This window comes from Natrix helvetica (assembly GCF_964273705.1).
Source record: "Natrix helvetica genome assembly, chromosome: 2".
Taxonomy (NCBI): Eukaryota; Metazoa; Chordata; class Lepidosauria; order Squamata; family Natricidae; genus Natrix; species Natrix helvetica.
This window is the reverse complement of record NC_138552.1, coordinates 68,665,145-68,685,844: the sequence shown is the minus strand read 5'-3', so window position 1 is coordinate 68,685,844 and position 20,700 is coordinate 68,665,145. Positions and strand designations below refer to the sequence as shown.

Here is a 20,700-nt window from a genome sequence, read left to right as displayed (position 1 = left end):
GTGTCAGAAGTGGCACGCAGATCGCTCTCTGTGGGCATGTGTGCCATCGCCAGTTGCTCTTCTGGTTCTGTCACGCGCGCATGCGTGCTGGCCAGCTGCTCTCTTCTGGGTTCTGGCGCTCCAGGGCACACATGCATATGCTCGAGTTTTGGCACTCAGTGCCAAATAGGTTAACCATCACTGGCCTAGCTTATAGGTTTTAAACTATATACCAGTGATGGCGAACCTATGGCACACATGCTACAGGTGGAACACGGAGCCATTTGTCAGGGCACGCGAGGCCAGCTGAGTTCACCCTTTTTTAAAGCCATTTTTCACCCTCTCCAGGCTCCAGAGCCTTTATAGAAGCCTGGGGAGGGCAAAAAGAGCCTTCCCCGCCCCCTCGGAGGCCCTCCGGAGGCTTCATGAGCTTCCCTGAAGCCTCCGGAGCACAAAAAAACGGCCCTATGGGCAAACCAGAAGTTCAGGAACTGACTTCCAGTTTGCTCAGAGGTTCGTTTTGACTGCTTCGGAGGCTTCAGGGAAGCATCCTGAAGGTCCCTGAAGCCTCCGGAGGGATTCCGGGGGGGCAGGGGGAGGCTGTTTTCACCCTCCCCAGGCTCCTATAAAGCCTCTGGAGCCTGGGGAGGGCAAAAAAAGCATGCAAAAAATGGGGAGGGGTCACGCCTGTAGTGTGCGCATGCGCATTGGGGTCGCGCATTGCATTATGGGTGTGGAATGCCCGCACACTACCTCCCTGCATTCCCACTTATGGCACGTGAGCCAAAAAAGGTTTGCCATCGCTGCTATATACTGTTTTTTTTCTTTTAAATTATTTAAGGGGCATCGGTGGGGGGAAAGAAAGGAGACTGTTTATTGATACTAAAGCCTTTACTGTAATAAACCAAATATATTTACAATTTATACAAATGTTTGATCTTCAACAAAACATACAAAAACCCATATCCCAAGAGGCAAAAACCAGGAAACAAGTTTATCCAAGATACCACTGTTCTACACAAGACAGAATGCAGGTGGAACTGCAAGTGCTGAAACGTCATCCCACATCGTCAAGCAATGAGCATGATTCTATGATGTCATAAAGGAGGGGCCCAAAAGGCTGCAACAGACTCTGCTGTTTAAATCCATTAAAGCTATGCTACATTAGTCCTTCTTGCTAGATGTTGAGAAGCATCATGGGAAGATGTGGGAACCAAGTTCTTCGTTTCATCATTTTAAAAAAGTAGAGTCCTTCTACATCTACAGTTTCCAACAAAATTTCTCAGTAGATAACTTCATAGACGGTAGCCTTCTTGTCTCCAGATCCAGTAACTATGTATTTATCATCAACGGAGATATCACAGCTGAGCACAGAAGATGACTCTTTGGACTAGGAGAGAAGAAAGAGAAGTATAAGGATCTATGTATGAACACACACCTATGCACCAATCTTCTCTTGCTCCTACCCATAACGTATCAAGTTTTGGATTTAAATTATAATGTGAGTGCAACATGTCATTTTTTAAAGGTTGAAATAAGGCCAGCCCATGCTCAGTTCCTTGAACGTCCTGGCACAGCAGAAAAGGTACTGATAGTATTAAAACTCCCCTACCCCACCTCAAAGAGTTCCATTTTTAAACTTATTTTATATGCAAATTATAGTTCTTACCTGGAATATACTGGCACCATATGGGGTCCTCCAGGCATTTAGGAGATTATCTTTCCCGGTACTTACAAACCATTTGCCTGGAAAATGATCATTAATGACAACACTTAGACATACTACATAGGCATACATTGTTTTCATAAAAGCTCTCTTCTGAATTGTTACTTGATACAAGCATCTCTATGACTCTAATGTCACATGGGAGGGAAGAGGACAAGGGGAACAGAAAGTATGCAAAAGTGTCAAAGAACACTTTACAAAACTTAATACAACTTTTCATTTTGACAAATGCTTGCTGGCATAAAGTAAGCCATGGAGTTTCTGAAATCAGCTTTTCAAGTGATACTTATGAAGTGATTGAAATACATGATTTAACTAAAAGTTCATAATTAACTGGTCCAGTAAGTATCAAAACTTTGGAGCTTCAACACATTTTAGCTTAGCAAGCAAGAAAAACCCTCTGCTACCAGCTATTTTGAGCTGCTGCTTTGATTCTATTGTATATTTATCAATTTTATATCCTGCTGCAATCACAGGATTCTCAGTGCTTTATAAAGTTAGAAAGGTTTTAAAAAATGTATATAGCAAGGTATGTATCTGACAAATAAAACGAAAACACATCAATGACCCCAAAGTCCTTCAGAAAAGGACAATGTTAAACACACACACATCTCCACAAGAAGTCATCCCAGATGGCCGGCCAAATCAATTAAAAAGAAGTTAGCCCATGTTGAGTATTTGGGCCAGTTTAACTGGTTATAAGGGCATGGACCACTGTAGTCATGCCATCTATTTCAAGTAAGGCTGCAACTGGCATATCAGTTAAAATTGGCAAAAGACTCCATGAACTGATCCAGCAGGAATTGCAAGTCAAAGAGTACTCCAAATTTGCAAACTTCCTGCAGGTGGTTAAGAATAAGTACACAGTGATCCTATCCACTATATTATTATTTTGTAAGCCTTCTCACATCCTTGCTGGGAGAACCACCAAGAAGGGAGCTACATTTCTTTTCTACTTCTTAACACAAAGCGGAATGAAAATATTAAAGTGCCTTGCCTTCTTTTAAGAGCAGCTGTGGCTAATTTATACAAATGTTAGACATTATTCCTCTAACTTACCACAGTATGCAAACTTGAGCGATAGCACACAGCTTTCATGCAGATGAAGCTGGTATTTGTCTGGCTTATTTACATGCAGTACTTCCACATTACTGCTTTCCATTCCCACAGCCAGCCATTCACCAGTGGGACAATAGCCAAGGGAAAATATCTTTAAAATAAAGAGAGAGCGCTATTTACAATTCCAGCAAAAAGGGTAAACAATGAGAGAGAGGGGGAGAAAGAGAGGGATGGGGGTGGAGGGAGAGAAATGGAAACTGTTTTGTATATATTCTGAAACATAGGATGGTGATTTAGAGCTGGAAATCAGGACCAATATACATTTATAATATGTCTATATTAATTCCAGAATATGTGGACTTGTGCTGAACATGCTTGTCACCTAGGAAGGCATTTTGCTGCATTTTATTCTCCTTTGTTTTCACCTAGCCTAAATGAAAATGCCAAATAAGATATATATGCACTCCCAGTTTTAAAGATTGCATAGGAAATACTCATTTTTCAAAGAAATTGTCACAAACAGGTGGTATAAATTCCTAAATGCATCCTTGTTAGAAGTGGTTTTTATCCTCTAATAAATGGCTTCCTTAATAGTAGCTTGAGACTACAATAACCTATATAGATAATAAGGTTAAATTGTGAACACAGTTAAGCAGTACTTCTGAGACAAATGTTTGGCCTCTTCCCAGAGTTACTAAATGTACCCAGTATAATGAAGGAATTGAAATGTGTATTATTCACCATCTTAGAATTGCTTTAAGAAAATAAAAGATACCTGGGATGTGAAGTCATGCTGCTGGAGCTGCCTTCCTTCTCTCAAGTCCCAGGATCTGACAGTGTTGTCCAGGCCTCCCGTCCAGAGCTTGGTACCATCATTAGAAATGTCAATGCAGCTGGCTCCATCTGTGTGGCCCTGGAATTGCCTGATAAAACAAACCAGATTGAATAATGATTTCCTGCCAGAACTCAAGGTAAACACTGTTGTGTTGTTAGTTTTGGATTCTGCCTGAGTATCATCTTCTCTGCATTAGCTAATGTGCATGAAGCAGCAATCTTGCACCCTTTCCCTACTGTGAAATGAGCTCCCTGTATGCAAGGGTTTTTTGGTGGGGTTTTTTTTTTGGCAGGTGCCAAAGCACATGGAATGAACCGCAAATTTGGGTAATGAGAACCAAACATATGTGTGCATTGATCTGTAAAAGGTGGAAGACTCTTTGAAAAGCTGTAATTCACTACCACAACACCTGGAAATAAAATTGAACAGATTACCAAGCTAAACTCAATATACAAAAGGCAAATTGGCTCACAGAGAGAGCCAGTTATTTATAGGCTTTGTCGAGCTCCCAATCAAGGACATTTTTTAAAAAATGCTTAAAAGATTTGGCTACATAAACACAAGGAGGGAGTTATCCAGAAACACGGCCTGACTAAGCCTTGCAAAACTCTGACCTAAGTCTGTCATCATTATTCAACATGTTATGTTTTAAATGGTTATAATTTTAATATAATTTTTTGTATGTCAAAGCCCTTGTTCTCAGTAATAAAACCGTAAGCATATATTAAACCCTAAGTTTATATATTAAACATTAATGAATGTTTAAAGGTCGTGCTTTTATTCCCATCAGCAATTAGCTTTGGTTTCATGTCATAACTGTTAAGTTATGGGGTGAAGCCAGAGTGATCTTCAGCAAAACTCTTTACTTCATCTCATATGAACAACAATGACAAACTGGCTGACATTGTTCCTTTTATAGAAGCTGTCAGCTGGTCAACCAATCTGAACAAACTATTTTCCCACTTTAACAGCGGGCCTGAGTGAGAACTGCAGCAACTAGTTTCAGCTACTCATTTCAATATGTAACAATAACAGCAGCTGAAGAACTACTATCTTGGGATAAGCTTGATAGGCCCTAGAGCAGGGGTGTGAAACTCGTGACCACATGTTGTCATCACGTAATGCATTGCAACTTTTTTCCCCTTTGCTAAACCAGGGGTGGGTGTGGCCAGCACGTGATGCATCCGGCCCAAGAGCCGTGAGTTTGAAACCCCTGCCCTAGAGGCGCTCTCTCCCTCTCTCTTTCTCTCTCTCTCTGAAAGTGAAAAGGGTTATCAATCAGTGCATGACTGCAGGTAAAGCTGAAGGAATCACAAGTTCAACCAAGACGTATGCTCAGAACACTGGGCAAGAACTCAGGTGTTCAACAATAGGGTTGAATAGCCCTCCAGAAGTAATTTGGAAAAGGTGCAGCTCTATGAAACTGAAAAAGATGCAGTTGCTTTAAAAGGCTGAAAACAATGCTATGTTTGTATTTCAAAATAAATATCCAAATTATTTCCAAAGCACAACTCAAATATGTTACATGGCACCGAGAAGAGACCTTTGCTTTTAGACGCTCACTATGGGGATTTAAACTTTGTTTTTTTCTGTTGGACGTATAAACTAAAGTAGAAGTATTTTCCCCAAAAAACTTCATACATGTAGAGTATATGTCATTTAAATAGAATTTTATCCGACTATTAATTGCATGTACTTTGGAGTCATGATTTGAGATAACATAATGACAAAATAATTTTTTAGATTCCTTCCTCTTGTACGCATTCACCGAATTGGCTTAGTCATATAATTAGCACCTATTGTAGTAAACATCAACATGAATAAGATTCAGGTGTTTTGTGCTACTATTGTGTAAGTGTTGGCTTCCCTCATCCTACACACAATGTGAGAGAGCACCTGTATTGTTTGATTAAGAGCATGATAAAAAATATACCCCCAAAAATCAGGATTCTAAGCAGAGGAAACATTAAAACCACCACTTGAGGCCATGAGTGGCCTCCAGATATTATTTTTAGTTGCCTTTTAAAAATAAAACAGCCAAATTAAGAATGTCAATGCTGAATCAGATTGTTTTTCTAAGATAGTGAAAAAGTTCCAAGGCATTGAAGGAAAGTGACAATTATCCAAAAAGAGAAACCATGAAAGCATTTGAAAAAATGTCTTATTGCTGTTTTGTCTTTTTTCCATTATACACGTCTTATATTTCAGTACCACACTCCCCTTTCAAAGGATCTGATCTACTGTGTAATTAGCACTCGCATAAGTAAAGCCCAAACCCATTTATAATTACAGATGAAGGGAAAAAGAGATATAGAAGATAAAGGCAGATACAAATAATAATTTTCACTTGAAGTACTGGCCAAAACTTCCCGGTATAATGCACGGTGCCATGTAAATTATATTCAAAGGTGATAACTGGACCATCATTTCAAGTTGACCTGATTTCAATAGTACTTGGGCGAGTGAAACATCTAAATGTGTTGCTTCCAAAGACAACTATTGATGCTATAGCTTATAAATAAGATGCATACACTGTATAGGTCTGAAAATGTGGCATTGCAAAAGTAGAAATGCATAGCATCAGTTGATAGTATCAATATTACCAAATAAGTTTGGTAATAATCAAAAATAACTTTATGATTATGAGTATCAGCCAGAACAGAAAGGGAGGGAGGGAAGAGAGAGCTTGAAATTAGGGACTGAGTTTTCAACGTTTTGCTATTCTACTTTATGGGTATAAATTAAATACAAAGCTGTCCATTTTCTTAAAAAAAAAAAAACAAGCTGCAGAGCTTAAATTAATTTGATTTTTGGCCCATCAGTATAGGGTTCACAGTCCTGCTTGTAATTAAGATGACTCATTTGGTCTGCAAGTGTCCAGAAATGCTTAAGTGGCCAAATGCCGATGCTTTAAATAGCCTCTCATTATGAAGGCAGGTGCAAACGTCAGCTGTGCTTGCTGAGATTTATTGTGCACAGTTTTTTGTGTGATATATGAATAGTTGGTTTTGTGGTCCACCAAACACTGTCATATTACAAAGCTATTTTGGGCTGTTAAAAGTTGCTGCCTTGCCAAAGCATTCCCACCAAGGTGTGCCAAAACATTCTTTCTTTTAATCTTGAAGGCTTGAAAGGAAATTACTTATGTGAGCATTATGCTAATTACACACCCAGCCTTGCAAGCTTGGAAATATTAGATGTTGGCTGCAAAAAGAAGCCGCAAAACCTAGAAGAGGGAGCAGGGACAAACCCCTCACTAGAAACCAACAAAGGCATCAAGAAAAGCAGGACACTACTTGAGCTAATTTTTATTTTTATTTATCCTTTAGGGAAATGAATGGTTTGACAGCTGTTTCATTCACTTACACTTAAATTGATAATTATTTGAGGAGTCTTAAATTTAATTAACTTAAATTTAGTCTTACATTTAACAAACTGAAGTGTGTGGGGGATGAGGGGGGGGAGATTAGCCTATCACCAGTGACGTGCAGTGAGGTTTATGACTGGTGAGGCACTGACACAGTGCTGGGTTTCAAATATTTTTAGACTTGTGGACTTCAACTCCCAGAATTCCACAGCCAGGCATGCTCAGTTCCAATTTAAAGCGACAGCATTTGTTTTTCTCCTTTGCTCCTTCTTTCTTTTTCTTTTTCTTTTTCTTTTTCTTCTCCTTCCCCTCCTTCCTCCCTCTCTCCCTTCCTCCCCCTCTCAAACACACACACACACAGAAGTTGGATTGGGCTATCTCTCCTACCCCTTCCCTCTCTCACTCACTCTCAAACAAACCCCCCCCCCCACACAAAAGTTGGATTGGATATCTTTTCCAGTGGCTTGAAAGCAGCTCCTCTGCCATCCCCCCCATTCCCCTGCTGCCTTTCCCAAACACCTCCACCATTGCAAATGCAGCCTGCTGTCTGGGTGGGAAATGCCTGGAACACAATAAAGCCCACCCACCACCTCCTGCTGGCAGGCTGGGGTGAGAGGAGAGGCAGAGAAGCCGGAGGGGAGCCGAGCCTTCCAAAAGAAAGAGGCTGGGGGGAAGTGTGTGTACTACAGCATGGCTCTTTGCCTGGCTTCCTGCCTCCTCCTGTGGTCTCCTCAGTGCTCGCTTGTGCTCTCCCTCCCCAAGTGTAGTTTGATTGCAGGTGGAGCCACGTTGCCTTTTCAAACTTGTAATCAGTGAAGCTGGGCTAGATTTTTGTATAGTTTTATCCAGCTGTGTGTGTGAGAGAGAGAAATGAATGGGGGCCTGGGGAGGAAGTCACTACACTTGGGGAGGGAGAGCACCAGTGAGGTTAAGCAGAGTCATCCACGGTGAGGCAGCAACTAGCTCAGCTTTTTCCTTTTACTTTTTTTTTTCATGATGAGAGTGGTGAGGCTGTGCCTATCACAATACTAAGTGTTTAATGCCAGGAGACTAAAGCTCCTTGATCATCAAGACTAGATGCTATCAAACTAGTATTCAAAGTATCATGACAAAAAAGTTTTTGATTTCACATTAAGGCAACAGGAAGAGAGTTCTGACAGTCTAAGGGTGTAATTTTAAATTTTCAGCAAACTTCATGAAACAGGGCAGGTAAAACAATGAGTGGTGCCAGAATACAGTGCAGATAAATGAAAGTTTTGTTACAGTTTTTTATTGCCTTGGGTAGAAATTGTTTTGGCTAGCAAGAGGGTTAGGGTTGAATTAGGCATTAATTTTAAGTGAGAATTTGTAGTCATGGGGAATGGGTGGAAAGAAAAGCATATGAGGGAATGAGTAATGGGATTGTGTTGTAAGGAGAAGAATGAGAAAATGTTAAACGTTATGAGAAGTTGTTGACAGAAGGTCAGGCCAAAAGGTGAGGAATGCTGGATGTGTTATTGAAGATATATGGACACAAATTGAATCATAAGACAAATTGGGCCTAAGATTTGGAGAACTGTGGTGAGGAAATTAGGGATAATTCAGGTTAGCAATTTTCTGATGGCCTCAGTCAGTAAGGTCATGAGTGAAAAATATAGCAGCTGCCATTATTATTTCAGCAGCCACTAAAGAGAAAAAGGAGGCCCAATCAGGAAAACACACAAACAAACACACACACACACACACAGAGTTCAGGCAGAGGTTGGGTTGGTAAAAGAAGCAGAGGCTGTAATGAAGATTTGACAGTTGACACTGAGAGACCCAAACTGGGATCAGAGCCTAGAAAAGTAATGGGAGCAGTAGAAAGCCCAAGCTGATCTGATACTGGCTGAAGATAGAGAATGGAAATTCTCTATCAAATGTCCAAGAAGCCTGGTTGAAAGAACAGGCTAATCTGTTGGTGGACTTTGGAATTCAGCTCCCAGGTGAGAGGTAGGGAGAAAGGAACAAGACCAAACTATGGAAAGAGGAAACCAGGGAGAGTAGAAACCCTTGTCTTACTATAGTACATTGACTGCATGAGTGCCACTAGGTACTATGAGGAAGGTTTCATTGGCATTGCTGTAGGTAGGTAGACGAAAATGCCTAAAATTGGTAATGTGTAGCAGAAGGTACGATTATGTGGATAAATGATAATAAACTGTTTGAATGGGGAGGACTGAGTGGAGTTTGGTGAGGTCTGTAGAAATTCCCTGGATATTATTGCCAAATGGGATATCTGTGTGGTAAGTGCTGATGAAAGGAGGAGGAACAGAATTGGGCCAGGCATTTATTGCAACAGTGAAAGGCAGAGGAAGGTACAGCAAGGGGCTTCTTAAAACTTTTAACATGTTTGTTTATATATACATATATACATATATACATACATACAAACAAACATACATATAAATACACACACACACCATGTATATATATGACTATGAATATGATATACATATTCTATAAATCTTGGTGGGGGTGTGTGGAGTGCTGGCTTTGTTTCAGTAAGTGGAATGATTGGTTGTGTGGTTGTATCATGATTGGTAGATTGCTGCTGATTGGTGCTGGCTGTGTGTCTATTGTTTCATGTTGTAACGGCCTGGGTGGTGGGTGGGGCTCATTTGTTGACTAGGGCTGGTTTCCAGATGTCTGGTAGGCAGGAGGTATCATCATGTTTATTCATGTTGTGGGGGTGTTTCTCTATTTTGATAGCTTCCATAATCATTCTCTTGTTGAAGTGTTCAGTTTTGGAGATTAACCTGGTTCCTTCAAAATTAATTTCATGTCCTTTAGCTTTAAGGTGTTGGAAAAGGGAGGAAGTGTTTTCTCTTTTTTTTCCTTACTGCGTTCTTGTTCTGCCATGCGTGCATTTATTCTCCTGTTTGTCCTATATATGTTGCAGAGAAGATTTTGCATGGTATTTCGTAGACTCCTTGGTTTTCTAGCTGGATTTTGTCTTTGGGGTTTCTTAAGATGTTGGCTATTTTTTGGTCAGTGGTGAAGGCTGTCTTGATATTGTGTTTGTGGATATATATATATATATATAATTTATTTTATTTGTGTGTGTGTGTGTGTGTGTGTATGTATACACACACACACACACACATAAAAATAAAAGTTTTAGGAATATAAATATAATCTGACAAATTATAAAGGCAACATTTATTAATCTTGATATTGAATCCTAACCCCTAACCCTAATCACTTAACTCTAATTCTTCAACTGATGGGTAGTGGCTTGGATGTCAAATATAATGGTGGAAAGGATCGACTATTTGATATTTCACATTGGAGTAAATACAGAACAGAGCTTTCATCATATGTATTAAATGGAACTATCCACTCAGGTAGAAGAGCCAGTCTAAACCACTGTTTGCAGTCCCCAATATTTGGAGGCAGCATTTTTGTTCTTTCTCTTTTTGTGTATTTATGTTTTTTTTAAAAAAACATGCTGATACTCAATTATACAAAATTATAATCAGCTGCCATGGAAGTTTTGAATCATATCTGGTGGCTCTTAGAGATTGGGTACCAATAAATTGTGTGTAACTAGATGAATTTACTCCCCATTCATAACTATCTTATCTGTCCAGAAATATCTACCGTATTTTTCAGAGTATAAGATGCACCAAGGTTTTGAAGAGGCAAGTTAAAAAAAAGTTTTTGCACTCTGCAAACATCCCCAAAACAGCCCATTTTTCATGAAAATGGGCCCACTTTTTTCCCAAAGTAGAGTCCTCCTGGGGGGGAAACGAGCAAAAAATGGCATGTTTTTTGCTCTTTTCTGCCCTCTCCATCCCCCAGGAGCTCTCTGAAAGCCTCCTACAAGCTATGCATGTCAATTTTGGTGAAGGGGGCGGGGTTTCAGGAGGCAAAACATGCTGTATTCAGTGTATAAGACACATATTTTCAACATCTTTTTTGAGGGAAAAAGGTGTGTCTTATACTCCAAAAATACGGTACCTACCAAGAGTTATACTTTTCCTAGAACAGCCGTCCGCAACCTTTCTGGCTTGGAAAGAGGAGATGGTTATGTGCGAGTGGCGGATTGTGCTTACAGCTCCATTTGCTGCTCACACAAGTGAAGGTATGCACATGAGCACTTACACAAGGGGCGCTGCATGTGTGAGTACATGCACCCGCTGCTCACACAAGGTGAGTTGCACACTACAGATGCTCTCCTGACATTTTCCGTGGCTCGGTTCCAAACTTGCCACAGCCCGGGGATTGGGGACCCTTGTTCTAGAAGATCTAGTCCAGTGATGGCAAACCTTTTCGGCACAGAAGAGCCTGAAGCCAGCATCAGTAGAGTAGTAGTTCAAAATAAGCAGAAAGCCCACATGTAACTGAATTAAGAAAGATGATTGAAGAATTAAGAGGTCAGGTGGAGTAGGAACTCAAATTAAAAGAGCCCACTAGAGAATGAAAAGCTATTAAAGTATGATGGAAAAATGGATGAAGAATGTCAATAGAGGATCCACTCTTGATCAGGCACATTATAAGAGAGGTTAATTATGTAACAAGTTTGCCATCATTTCACTCTTAATGTTATCAGCTATCCCTGGTGGGGGTTAATTAAATGGGAAATCCTTCAGTCACTGATTATTTGTACTTACATACCAATAGATTTGTGTTGTATTTCATACAGGTATTTCTCGACTTACAACCACAATTGGGAGTAGAATTTTTGTTGCTAAGGGATTCAGTTGTTAAGCGAGTCCCGACCCAATTTTATGGGCATTTTTAGCATGGCGGTTAAGCAAATCACAGAGTCATTAAGCAAATCCCAACTGACTTTGCTTGTCAGAAGCCAGATGGAAGCTACAAATCACGATCACATGACCACAAGAGGCTACAAATGTTGTAAATGTGGGCTAGAGGCCAAGAGCCCTAATTGTGATCATGTCGGTGTGACTATTGTAACTTCAAGAATGGGTTGTCACTTTTTCTGAAGCCATCATAACTTGGAACTGTTGAAGATCCACTCTTGATCCTCAACAGGGAAGGGTCGAAAAAAGTACAACCTGTACTTTTCCTTGATACAAACTATGTGTTATACAACAGAAGATAACTAGATAACCTGAAAACAAGCTATAAATATTTTTAATACTCAGCATTTTCAAGTCTTTGCAGATCACACCTGCAGTTTTTCTGGAAGACAAGGTGGCTAACACCTAGGTTTCTTTTCTTAAGACAGGAATGTCATTTATCTACAAATGGTGTCAAATAAATATTCTCTAGAATAAAATTCACTCCCTGCCTTAACCAGACAAGTACAACAATCACCCCGAAAAAATGTACCTTTGCTCAAAGCAAGTGCAGAAATTGAGAATTGATGTTACTTTCCATTCTAGTTAAGAAAACAAAAGCTGTAAATAAACTGTATATAAGTAGCTAATGATGTACCTTCTCAAATGTTGGAACTGTTGTTTTTGAAAATGAAACAGAGGAAAAAAATAGGACATTTTTCTTCCAGCTTTATAAGTACAATTCGAAGCCACACCAATCAGTTTTAACAAAGAAAATCTCAGTTTCAAACAAAACCCATGCCAATGAATCGTACAACTCATTTTTTTCCACTGATTTTAATTATTTTGATAGCATTAGAAAATATAAACCGCGTTACAGGTTGCTGGATTTTTTTTTAATGTCATCTCACTGGCTTCTGAGACTTTGGAAGACATTATCCATAAAAATACAGCTTCCCACTCATAATGTTTTGTTTCCCAAACAAGTAACAGGAACCAGACAATTGAATGCCACAGATTTTCTTCTGAAACTGAAACATAGAATCCTAAAAAAACTTTTGATGTGCTCAAACTTTTCATTCTGAAAAAAAAACAGTGGCAGGTGGAGTATGAAAGTAGCTTTCAGAGTAGTTTCAAATGGATAAAGTCCAGCAACTAACCTGACCAGGGTCTGATTGTGTAGGTCCCATACTGCAATGTTCCCATCGCTACAGCAGGAGAAGCACACCTTGGAATCGGGGCTGATTGCTAGAGCATAGCAGGCAGGAGCCGAGGATGTCAACTCTGCTTTTATACGTGGAGTGGGCGCTGCCAGGTCCCAAATGGATAACGTGCTGGCTTCCCCACCAACGATCAGGGTGCATCCATCGGGGAGTAGCTTACAAGACCGGATGTAGTTATCTCTATTCTGGAGAAAAACACATGGCCTCAAATGTATATAATGCACTAAAGGGCTATGACACTTTTCTTATTTCAAAACACTTCAAGAAAGACGTTATAGGACCTCTCTGTTACGGCTAAATTATCCAAAAATCAAAAAGAGATGGAAAGAGTAAGAAGTCATTATAGATTCCAATTCATAAACTAAAAACAATTGTCAACATTTTCACTTTCAGTAAAACTTCTGTAAGCTTCTAGAAAATGCAGTTCTAACGAACAATTCCATTTTCTTAGAAAGTGCAATAAGATAGTTCTTCTCTGGAACAGATGCATTGCATTTTAAGTTAAGCCGCTTGAAGCACTGCAGCTGAAAAATATGGGGTTTTTTTTGGCAACACTGATATTTTGTAATATGGTGGAAGTTGTTGTGGTCCGCCATCTGCCAGTAGAGCTGGCAGCAGATTCGGATAGTGAGGAGGTTGGGGAGGAACATGGGCGTGTCTTGGAATCTGGGGAAGGCTCTGATGAGGCCTTTGTGTTAGAGGCAGAGATGGGGCAAGAGCTGTATGCCAGTTATCAGCTGCCTTCAGAGTCAGACCTCAGTCTGAGGCAAATGAACAGCTGGAGCCTGTTCCCAGTGTGTGCATGTGCAGAGTTGCCAGACGAAGGGAATAGCTAAAGAACAGGGGTCGACTTGGAGTAAGGCAACAATGAATGGCCCTCTCAGAGGAAATAAAAGAGGAGCGAAAGGGAAGTTTGCAGGAGACAAATTAGTTCGCTTAATTGGTTTGTGACTCTCCGAGACTCCTCGCCACGTTTTGCAGATATCGGCCTGTCAGCTCGCCAAGCCAGATAAGATCTGTGATTGTAAATCTTCCCTTGAAAGACTTTGCTGGATGTGAATGAGCAGAATTCACAGTAAATTAATAAAAGGGGTTTCAAAAGTATTGTTTTTATGGTAGAAATAACCTCAAGACTAAACTAGGTTTACATGAACCCAATAGTTTTACTACTGGATTTCAATGAAACCATCTTTATTTAGAATTTCTTACCAGACAGTCCAGTTGAGAAACAGGACTCTTATTGCCAGGTTGGCTGATATCCCAGACTTTGACACACCCTTTTCCACCAGTATACACATGTCTTGTTGGATTGCTTATGGTAACAGCACACACCACTTCCCCATGGTTCAAGGTATTGATCTGGCGAGCATGTCGAGGTATTCCGGGTCCAATGAGAGCATCTGGAGGGAAAGGAACTGGCTGCATCTGGCCATCTGCAGTAACGTGAAACGAATATGCTCTGGATGGGAAGAGAAGAAAGTGGCAGGGAGTAGGGGAAGAAAAACAAATCATTGACACATTTCAAGCTGTGAGTGTACATCTTTCTGCAACATTTATTGGAATGCAGTTAACCCTCGACTTATTACCAATCATTTATCGTTCTAAATTATGATGGCACTGAAAAGTGAATTACAATCAATGCTCCCGGTCACTGCAGCATCCCTGGAGTCATGTGATCAAAAACCAGGCACTTGGCATTTATGATACAGTAGTTGTAACATTCTGGGGGTGTCACATGATTGCCATTTACAACCTTCCCAGGGGGCTTATGTACAGTACATATAGGGCACTGGATTTGTTTACAGTACATTGTTTAACAACCACAACAAAAGAGGTCATTGGGTGTGACTCAACTTAATGACCATATCTTTTAGAGATAGAAGTTCTGGTCTCAATTGTGGTTTTAAGTTGGGGATTACCTATAGCTGTTTCTATCTGAACAAAGGAAATCAGTAGCACAGAACAGATAATAGTTTATTTTTCACAGCGACATTTATCAGGAATATCTATCAATTCTTAGCTGATGTGCCTTTTCAGTTCAAATGCTTTTCCTACCTTTCCCCAGTTTTCTAGAGCTTCATTAACCAGTTCCTAGAGGCTAAATACATAGACTGGAATGTATTTATTGAGAGACTGGCTTGTCTGAATTCTTCAATAAGCATCACTGAAATTTGATTATATCCTACTTCTATCAAATACAGGTAGTCCTCAACTTACAAAAGTTCATTTAATGACCATTCAAAGTTACAACAGCACTGAAAAAAGTGATTTACGACTATTTGTCACACTTACTACCTTGCATCCCCATGGTCATGTGATTTATTTTCGGATGCTTGACAACTGACTCACATTTATGATGGTTGCAGTGTCCTGGGATCATGCAATCTCCTTTTGCAACCTTCTGACAAGCAAAATCAATGGGGAAACCAGATTCACTTAATAACAACTTCAGTGATTCAGTTAATAAATGTGATAAGAAAAATAGTAAAATATGGCAAAACTCAGTTTTTAAAATTTTTCACTTAGCAACATAAATTTTGGGTTAAATTTGGTCATAGGTCGAGGACTACCTCTAGTTCTGCTACTAAAGTTTTTATATATATATAAAACGTTTCAGCAAGATCTCACCTGCCATCTTCAGGCTTGCCCAAGCCTGAAGATGGCAGGTGAGGCCTCGCCGAAACATTGCAAAGACAATCTCAATCTTACACGGGAAAAGACCCGAATACAACAAAACCAGCATACCTACACCCGTGAAAATCTACGAACATATATATAGATACATACATACATACATACATACATGCGTGTGTGTGTATGTGTGTGTGTATTTGTGTTACAACCCCTGGTATGCCCAAATATGGGAGGAAGCTCACTACTCCCTCTTTCTGTCCTTCGGCTCATCACAGAAGACCATGCAGGCAGAAAACCATATTTTTATTTTTAATGTTGCCTTTTTATATTTCTGTGATGAGTCGAAGGATATATGTGTGTGTACACACACACACACACACACACACATATATACATACATACACACACATACATTCGCATACACACGCACACACACACACAAACACACGAAAACACCAGCCTGAGGATGGCGAGGGAGACCTCGCCGAAACATTGCCAAGACAATCTTAATCTTACATGAGAAAAGACCCGAATACAAAAGACCAGCATATATAATATACAGTATGCCACCTAGGCCAAGGTCATAAGTATGATGAATTCAATACACTCATTCCTTCAGAAGCCCTAAACATGTCAGATATGCATCAAAGAAAAAAATAAAGAACAAAAAGCCTCTTTTCCTGTTCCCATCCATATTATATTTTCATTTACCACTAGCTTTTAGAGGTCTCTGCTGAATTTGAAAACCATAACAAATAGAACCATATAACTATCATCTTCAACATACAGATAAAAATAAATTTCCTTCCAGACATGTGTCTAAAGATTTTGCAGATTTTTAACTAGTTGATCAAGATGAAACATTGGCCTGGTTCAGATATAAGATCTGGATATCATTCATGATCTTACCACATGGCTATAATACAATTTTTCAGGACTAATATAATCAAAATGTATCATTAAAGCAATTGGGAAATTGTTCACTTTTATCTGCTTAGGAACCAGGATATGTTCCTGATTGCACATTCTAGTTTATAAACATATTGTAAATTAAGCCAACTTCTCCATGCAGATTAAAAGTGTTTAATCAATAACTGAAATATCAATATGTGACATGAACAAGGAATGGACAATAACGTAGCAAAGAGCCATAAAGTACACTCTCAATCCAAGAACCTAAAAATATATTAAAGGTATTATGTTTAATCTGAAACACTATTCTTCATCCTAAAAAAATGAACCACAACCGCATGCTGCTTCCTTCATCCAATAAAATGCATGCAAGAAAATTTTGAGATCACAATCTATATGGAATACAAAACAAGTTTTGTATTAGAATAAATTAGTAGCTACAAGTTTTATGGGGATGGAGTTTCTGATGTTCTACCTGTTGTTGGACTCCAAATTTCATCAGCCCCTGCCCCAGCATAGTCAGTGGTCAGGAATATTTTTGTAAGCCACCCATAGTCATTTGTCAATTAGATAGGTGGCATATAAATTTAATAAATAAGTAAAAAATAAATGATAAAAATGATAGTTGAAATTAATTAGCATTTGGAAACCCACATATGGGAGGAGGAGGAGGAGGAGGAGGAGGAGGAGGAGGAGGAGGAGGAGGAGGAGGAGGAGGAGGAGAAAGATGGCAACAGTTATGTGCCTTATTTTCTCTTAGTATCTTGAATGCTAAAAGCATGATTGTTCTCATTATTGTTATTTTGAGCAACAAGCATCTATTTTTTATCATAAATGTCATGTGTTAGTTCAGAAATCCATTTTGCTAGAAAGAGAACAATATATGTTGAATAAACAAAAATCCACACCCAAGCGCAAACACACTCCACCCTATTGAGTTCTTGAACTATGAATGAAAGTGGCAAAACTCCCCCAGTCAAGAAGAGACATAGCAAGAAACTTTTATTTCATTTGCCAAATAAATTCAATGTGGCATCCTGATTTATGTGCCTGAAAGGAACTCGTTTTCAAACTCAAGCTGAAAACTCTCCTGCTGTCAATATAAATTTGCAGTACATAGGGCATTATCTGAACTCCTACACCAGAAATTTTCAATAGACTTATCTATCACAGATAAGACTATAACATCAGAAAGTTGCTATGGGTAACTGAAGACATCCTGCTGCCTTGGGGTGATCAGGCGTAGCGTCAATCTAGTTTCAAAAGCAAATAATGAAAGGAGATCAACTCAGCACCCAGGATTTTCAAAGTTTATCTTGTCTATTTATATAGTACACAAAGACTAAGAAAGAAGCAGCTTCTTTAAGGCAGAAAAATATACAGTGGGTATATGTTGTGTAGGAGTCCAAAGAGAAAGTATAAATATTTTTTAGTTCAATCAAAGAAACAAGATTGGGGAACCATAGCCAGGAGATTTGGGGCTTTTATGACCCTGAAGTTCTCAGAGCCCGATTCATGAAGGTTTTACTTTTCAACTTAACTGAATGTTTTGCAACCATACCGTCAAGACAAAAAAAGAAATCTCCCATCAAAAGTCTGAACATTAGTATTTTAAACAAAAACAAAAAAGTAAAAACTGCCATCAAAATCCAGAATATGTAGTTAATACACAATATACAGAAACTTGCCTGCTAAGATAGACATGCAACTGGGGAAAGAAAACAAAACTGAATTCTTTTGTGATGATTTGGGTGTGTATGTGTATTGTAGGTAACAGAAAACCGATAGGATGCATAATATTCCACTTTTACAATTAAAGCCCAGATCAAATTTCAGAAAGGATCCTAGAAAACAGGAGTTCACTTCTTAGATATCTAGAGTTCTCCAGGAGTACTAACACCACACTGAATCAAATAACTAACAAGTTATAAATAACAGATCTCTACAGATCAGGTTTTTATGATTTGGTGGTCTGACATTCAGAGATAGAGTGATTTTCATTCACAACACTTTGTGATTTGACTTGGGGAAGAAATCATCCATAGGCTATAAAGGAAAGGCATATAAAATACCTGCAGCTGTTTATTTTTTATTTTTTTAGCAAAGGGTTTTTTAAAAGATAAGGATGATAAGATTGTCTAGAGAACATTGACCTGCCTAATTTCTGTTGAGCATTTTATAATTCCCATTTCACAGGAAGGTTTCTTAAAAATAAAAGTAATTCCTCTTCATTTTTTCTAAGGCCCAGATCGCCAAGAGGAAGAATTTAGCAAAGTAGCCTTCAAATTATACCTCAAAGTCTAGGCTACTGATCCAAGGTGTTGAGAGAGATTCCTGGGGGAGGGGAGAGAGAGAAACTCCAGTGGAGATTTCCCTCACTGTTGACTTTCAGAGGAAAAACTTGAGCTCTTCTGGGCAGGGAACAGAAGAAAAATAGCTTTGCTGCTTCTGAGAGTTCCTTTTTCTTTGTGTGTGGCGATATTAGTTCTTTTTAAATCACAACCAATCATTAGATTGACTCAGACTTGGGAGAGACACAAAAGCACTAGTTCCTATATTAGGGCATCCCCATTATATCTCCCTATAAGGAAGGAAGATTTTTATTTTTATTTTGTAAGGGTGTTTTACAAAAACCGTGCACAAGATATATGCAAACATACACTTCCCATTAGCTCTGTCCTCTATTCCATTACTATAACAACGTTTATTGTTTGCTCTGTACTCTTAACTATTGTATAGTTCTGTTTTCCTCTTACAAAACTACCATATTTTCCAGAGTATAAGACGCACCAAGATTTTGAAGAGGTAAATTTTTTAAAAAAGTTTTTGTCCTCCCTGGCTCCCAGAAGCACTCTGCAGGCATCCCAAACCATCTGCAGAGAGTTTGGGAGGCCTGTAAAGTGCTCCTGGGGCCAGGGAAGGCAAAAATGTGACATGTGGGGGCTTGATCTTCTTAAAGAGCAAGGCTTTTATCGATCTCAAATCCACTTTTCTCTTCAGCGAGGAGGGAAAGACATACGGGGGCTGCTGAATGGCTGCTGCTGTGCTTGGCTGGGAATGGCCCATTGGATGAGGAGGGGTGGGGATCCCTTCCATTTGGATTAATGGTTCCTCGCAGTGGCGTCTGAGTGGAAAAAGGGAAGCATAAAGAAAACGAGGCTGCTTTGTCTCTCACACACACACACACACACACACTCACACACACACACACTCACACACACACACACCAAATCTGCCCAAATCTGTCATGCAGCAAAGAGATACGTTAGCTGGGCTCAATAGCAGCAGAGGCAATAAGCACTGCATGACAGATCCGGATAGATCCGGAGAGGGGTGGAGCAAGGGAAGAGAACCAATCACCTCTGCACAAAGACTTTTGTCAGGACCCTAGAACTCCACTTTCTCTCCGGAAAAAGCTATTGGCATCATTGGGATTTTGGCTAGTGAAAGAAGCGTGGGATGGAAAGGAAACTTCGGAATGCAGCAGCTGCCAGTCTCCAGGAATATGGCGCGCCTGTATTCCGAAGTTACCTTTCCATCCCATGCTTGTTCCATTAGCCAAAATCCAGACAATGCAAATAGAGAGAAAGTGGAGATCTAGGGTCCTGAGAAAAGCCTTCATGGAGATTGTTTCTCTTCCCTTCCTCCCCCCTCTTCCCCAAGCTGCCAGGATCTGTCATGCAGCAAAGAGATACGGTAGCTGGTGCAATAGCAATAAGCAGATCCGGAGAGATTGGGGGGAGGGTGGGGGGAGGAAGGGAAGGGAAGAGGAACAATCTCTCTACGAAGACTTTTATCAGAACAGTAGATTGGGAAGTTAAAAACCTGGAATGGGATACAATCAAGCTTGATTGAAAGGCTTTGGCTCCTGAAATCGCAGCATTGCCACCCAGAAATGATATTACCGCGATCTCTGCCGTCTGGAACCGCCAAAGAAGGGGCAGGTAAAGCGGGCGCTGCAGAGATCGTGGTACCAGCGTTTTGGTTGGTAACGCAGCAATTTCAGGAGCCAAAGCCTTTGAATCAAGTTTGATTGTATCCCATTTCAGGTTGTTAACTTCCCAATCTAGCGTTCTGAGAAAAGCTTTCATAAAAAAGAGATTGTTCCTCTTCCCTTCCCTTCTCTCCCCCCCCCATCTCTCCAGATTCTCAGGAGCCAAAGCCTTTGAATCAAGCTTGATTGTGCCCATTTCAGGTTT

At 39.8% G+C, this 20,700-nt stretch overlaps 1 protein-coding gene across 6 annotated transcripts in view; it reads right to left on the bottom strand.

Annotated features, from left to right (window-relative positions):
- Positions 1 to 851: 851 nt before the first annotated feature.
- The window catches only part of TLE1 (TLE family member 1, transcriptional corepressor), an 82,225-nt gene continuing 62,376 nt past the window's right edge, over positions 852 to 20,700 (bottom strand). For all 6 annotated transcript variants that reach the window (XM_081942632.1, XM_081942634.1, XM_081942636.1 and 3 more), the window contains 6 exons: positions 14,165 to 14,414; positions 12,893 to 13,140; positions 3,540 to 3,687; positions 2,765 to 2,915; positions 1,649 to 1,725; positions 852 to 1,369 (listed from right to left, as the gene is read on the bottom strand). In XM_081942632.1, coding sequence (XP_081798758.1) covers positions 1,262 to 1,369; positions 1,649 to 1,725; positions 2,765 to 2,915; positions 3,540 to 3,687; positions 12,893 to 13,140; positions 14,165 to 14,414 — 982 coding nt within the window. In that variant the 3' untranslated portion in view covers positions 852 to 1,261. The remainder of the gene's footprint in view (positions 1,370 to 1,648; positions 1,726 to 2,764; positions 2,916 to 3,539; positions 3,688 to 12,892; positions 13,141 to 14,164; positions 14,415 to 20,700) is intronic.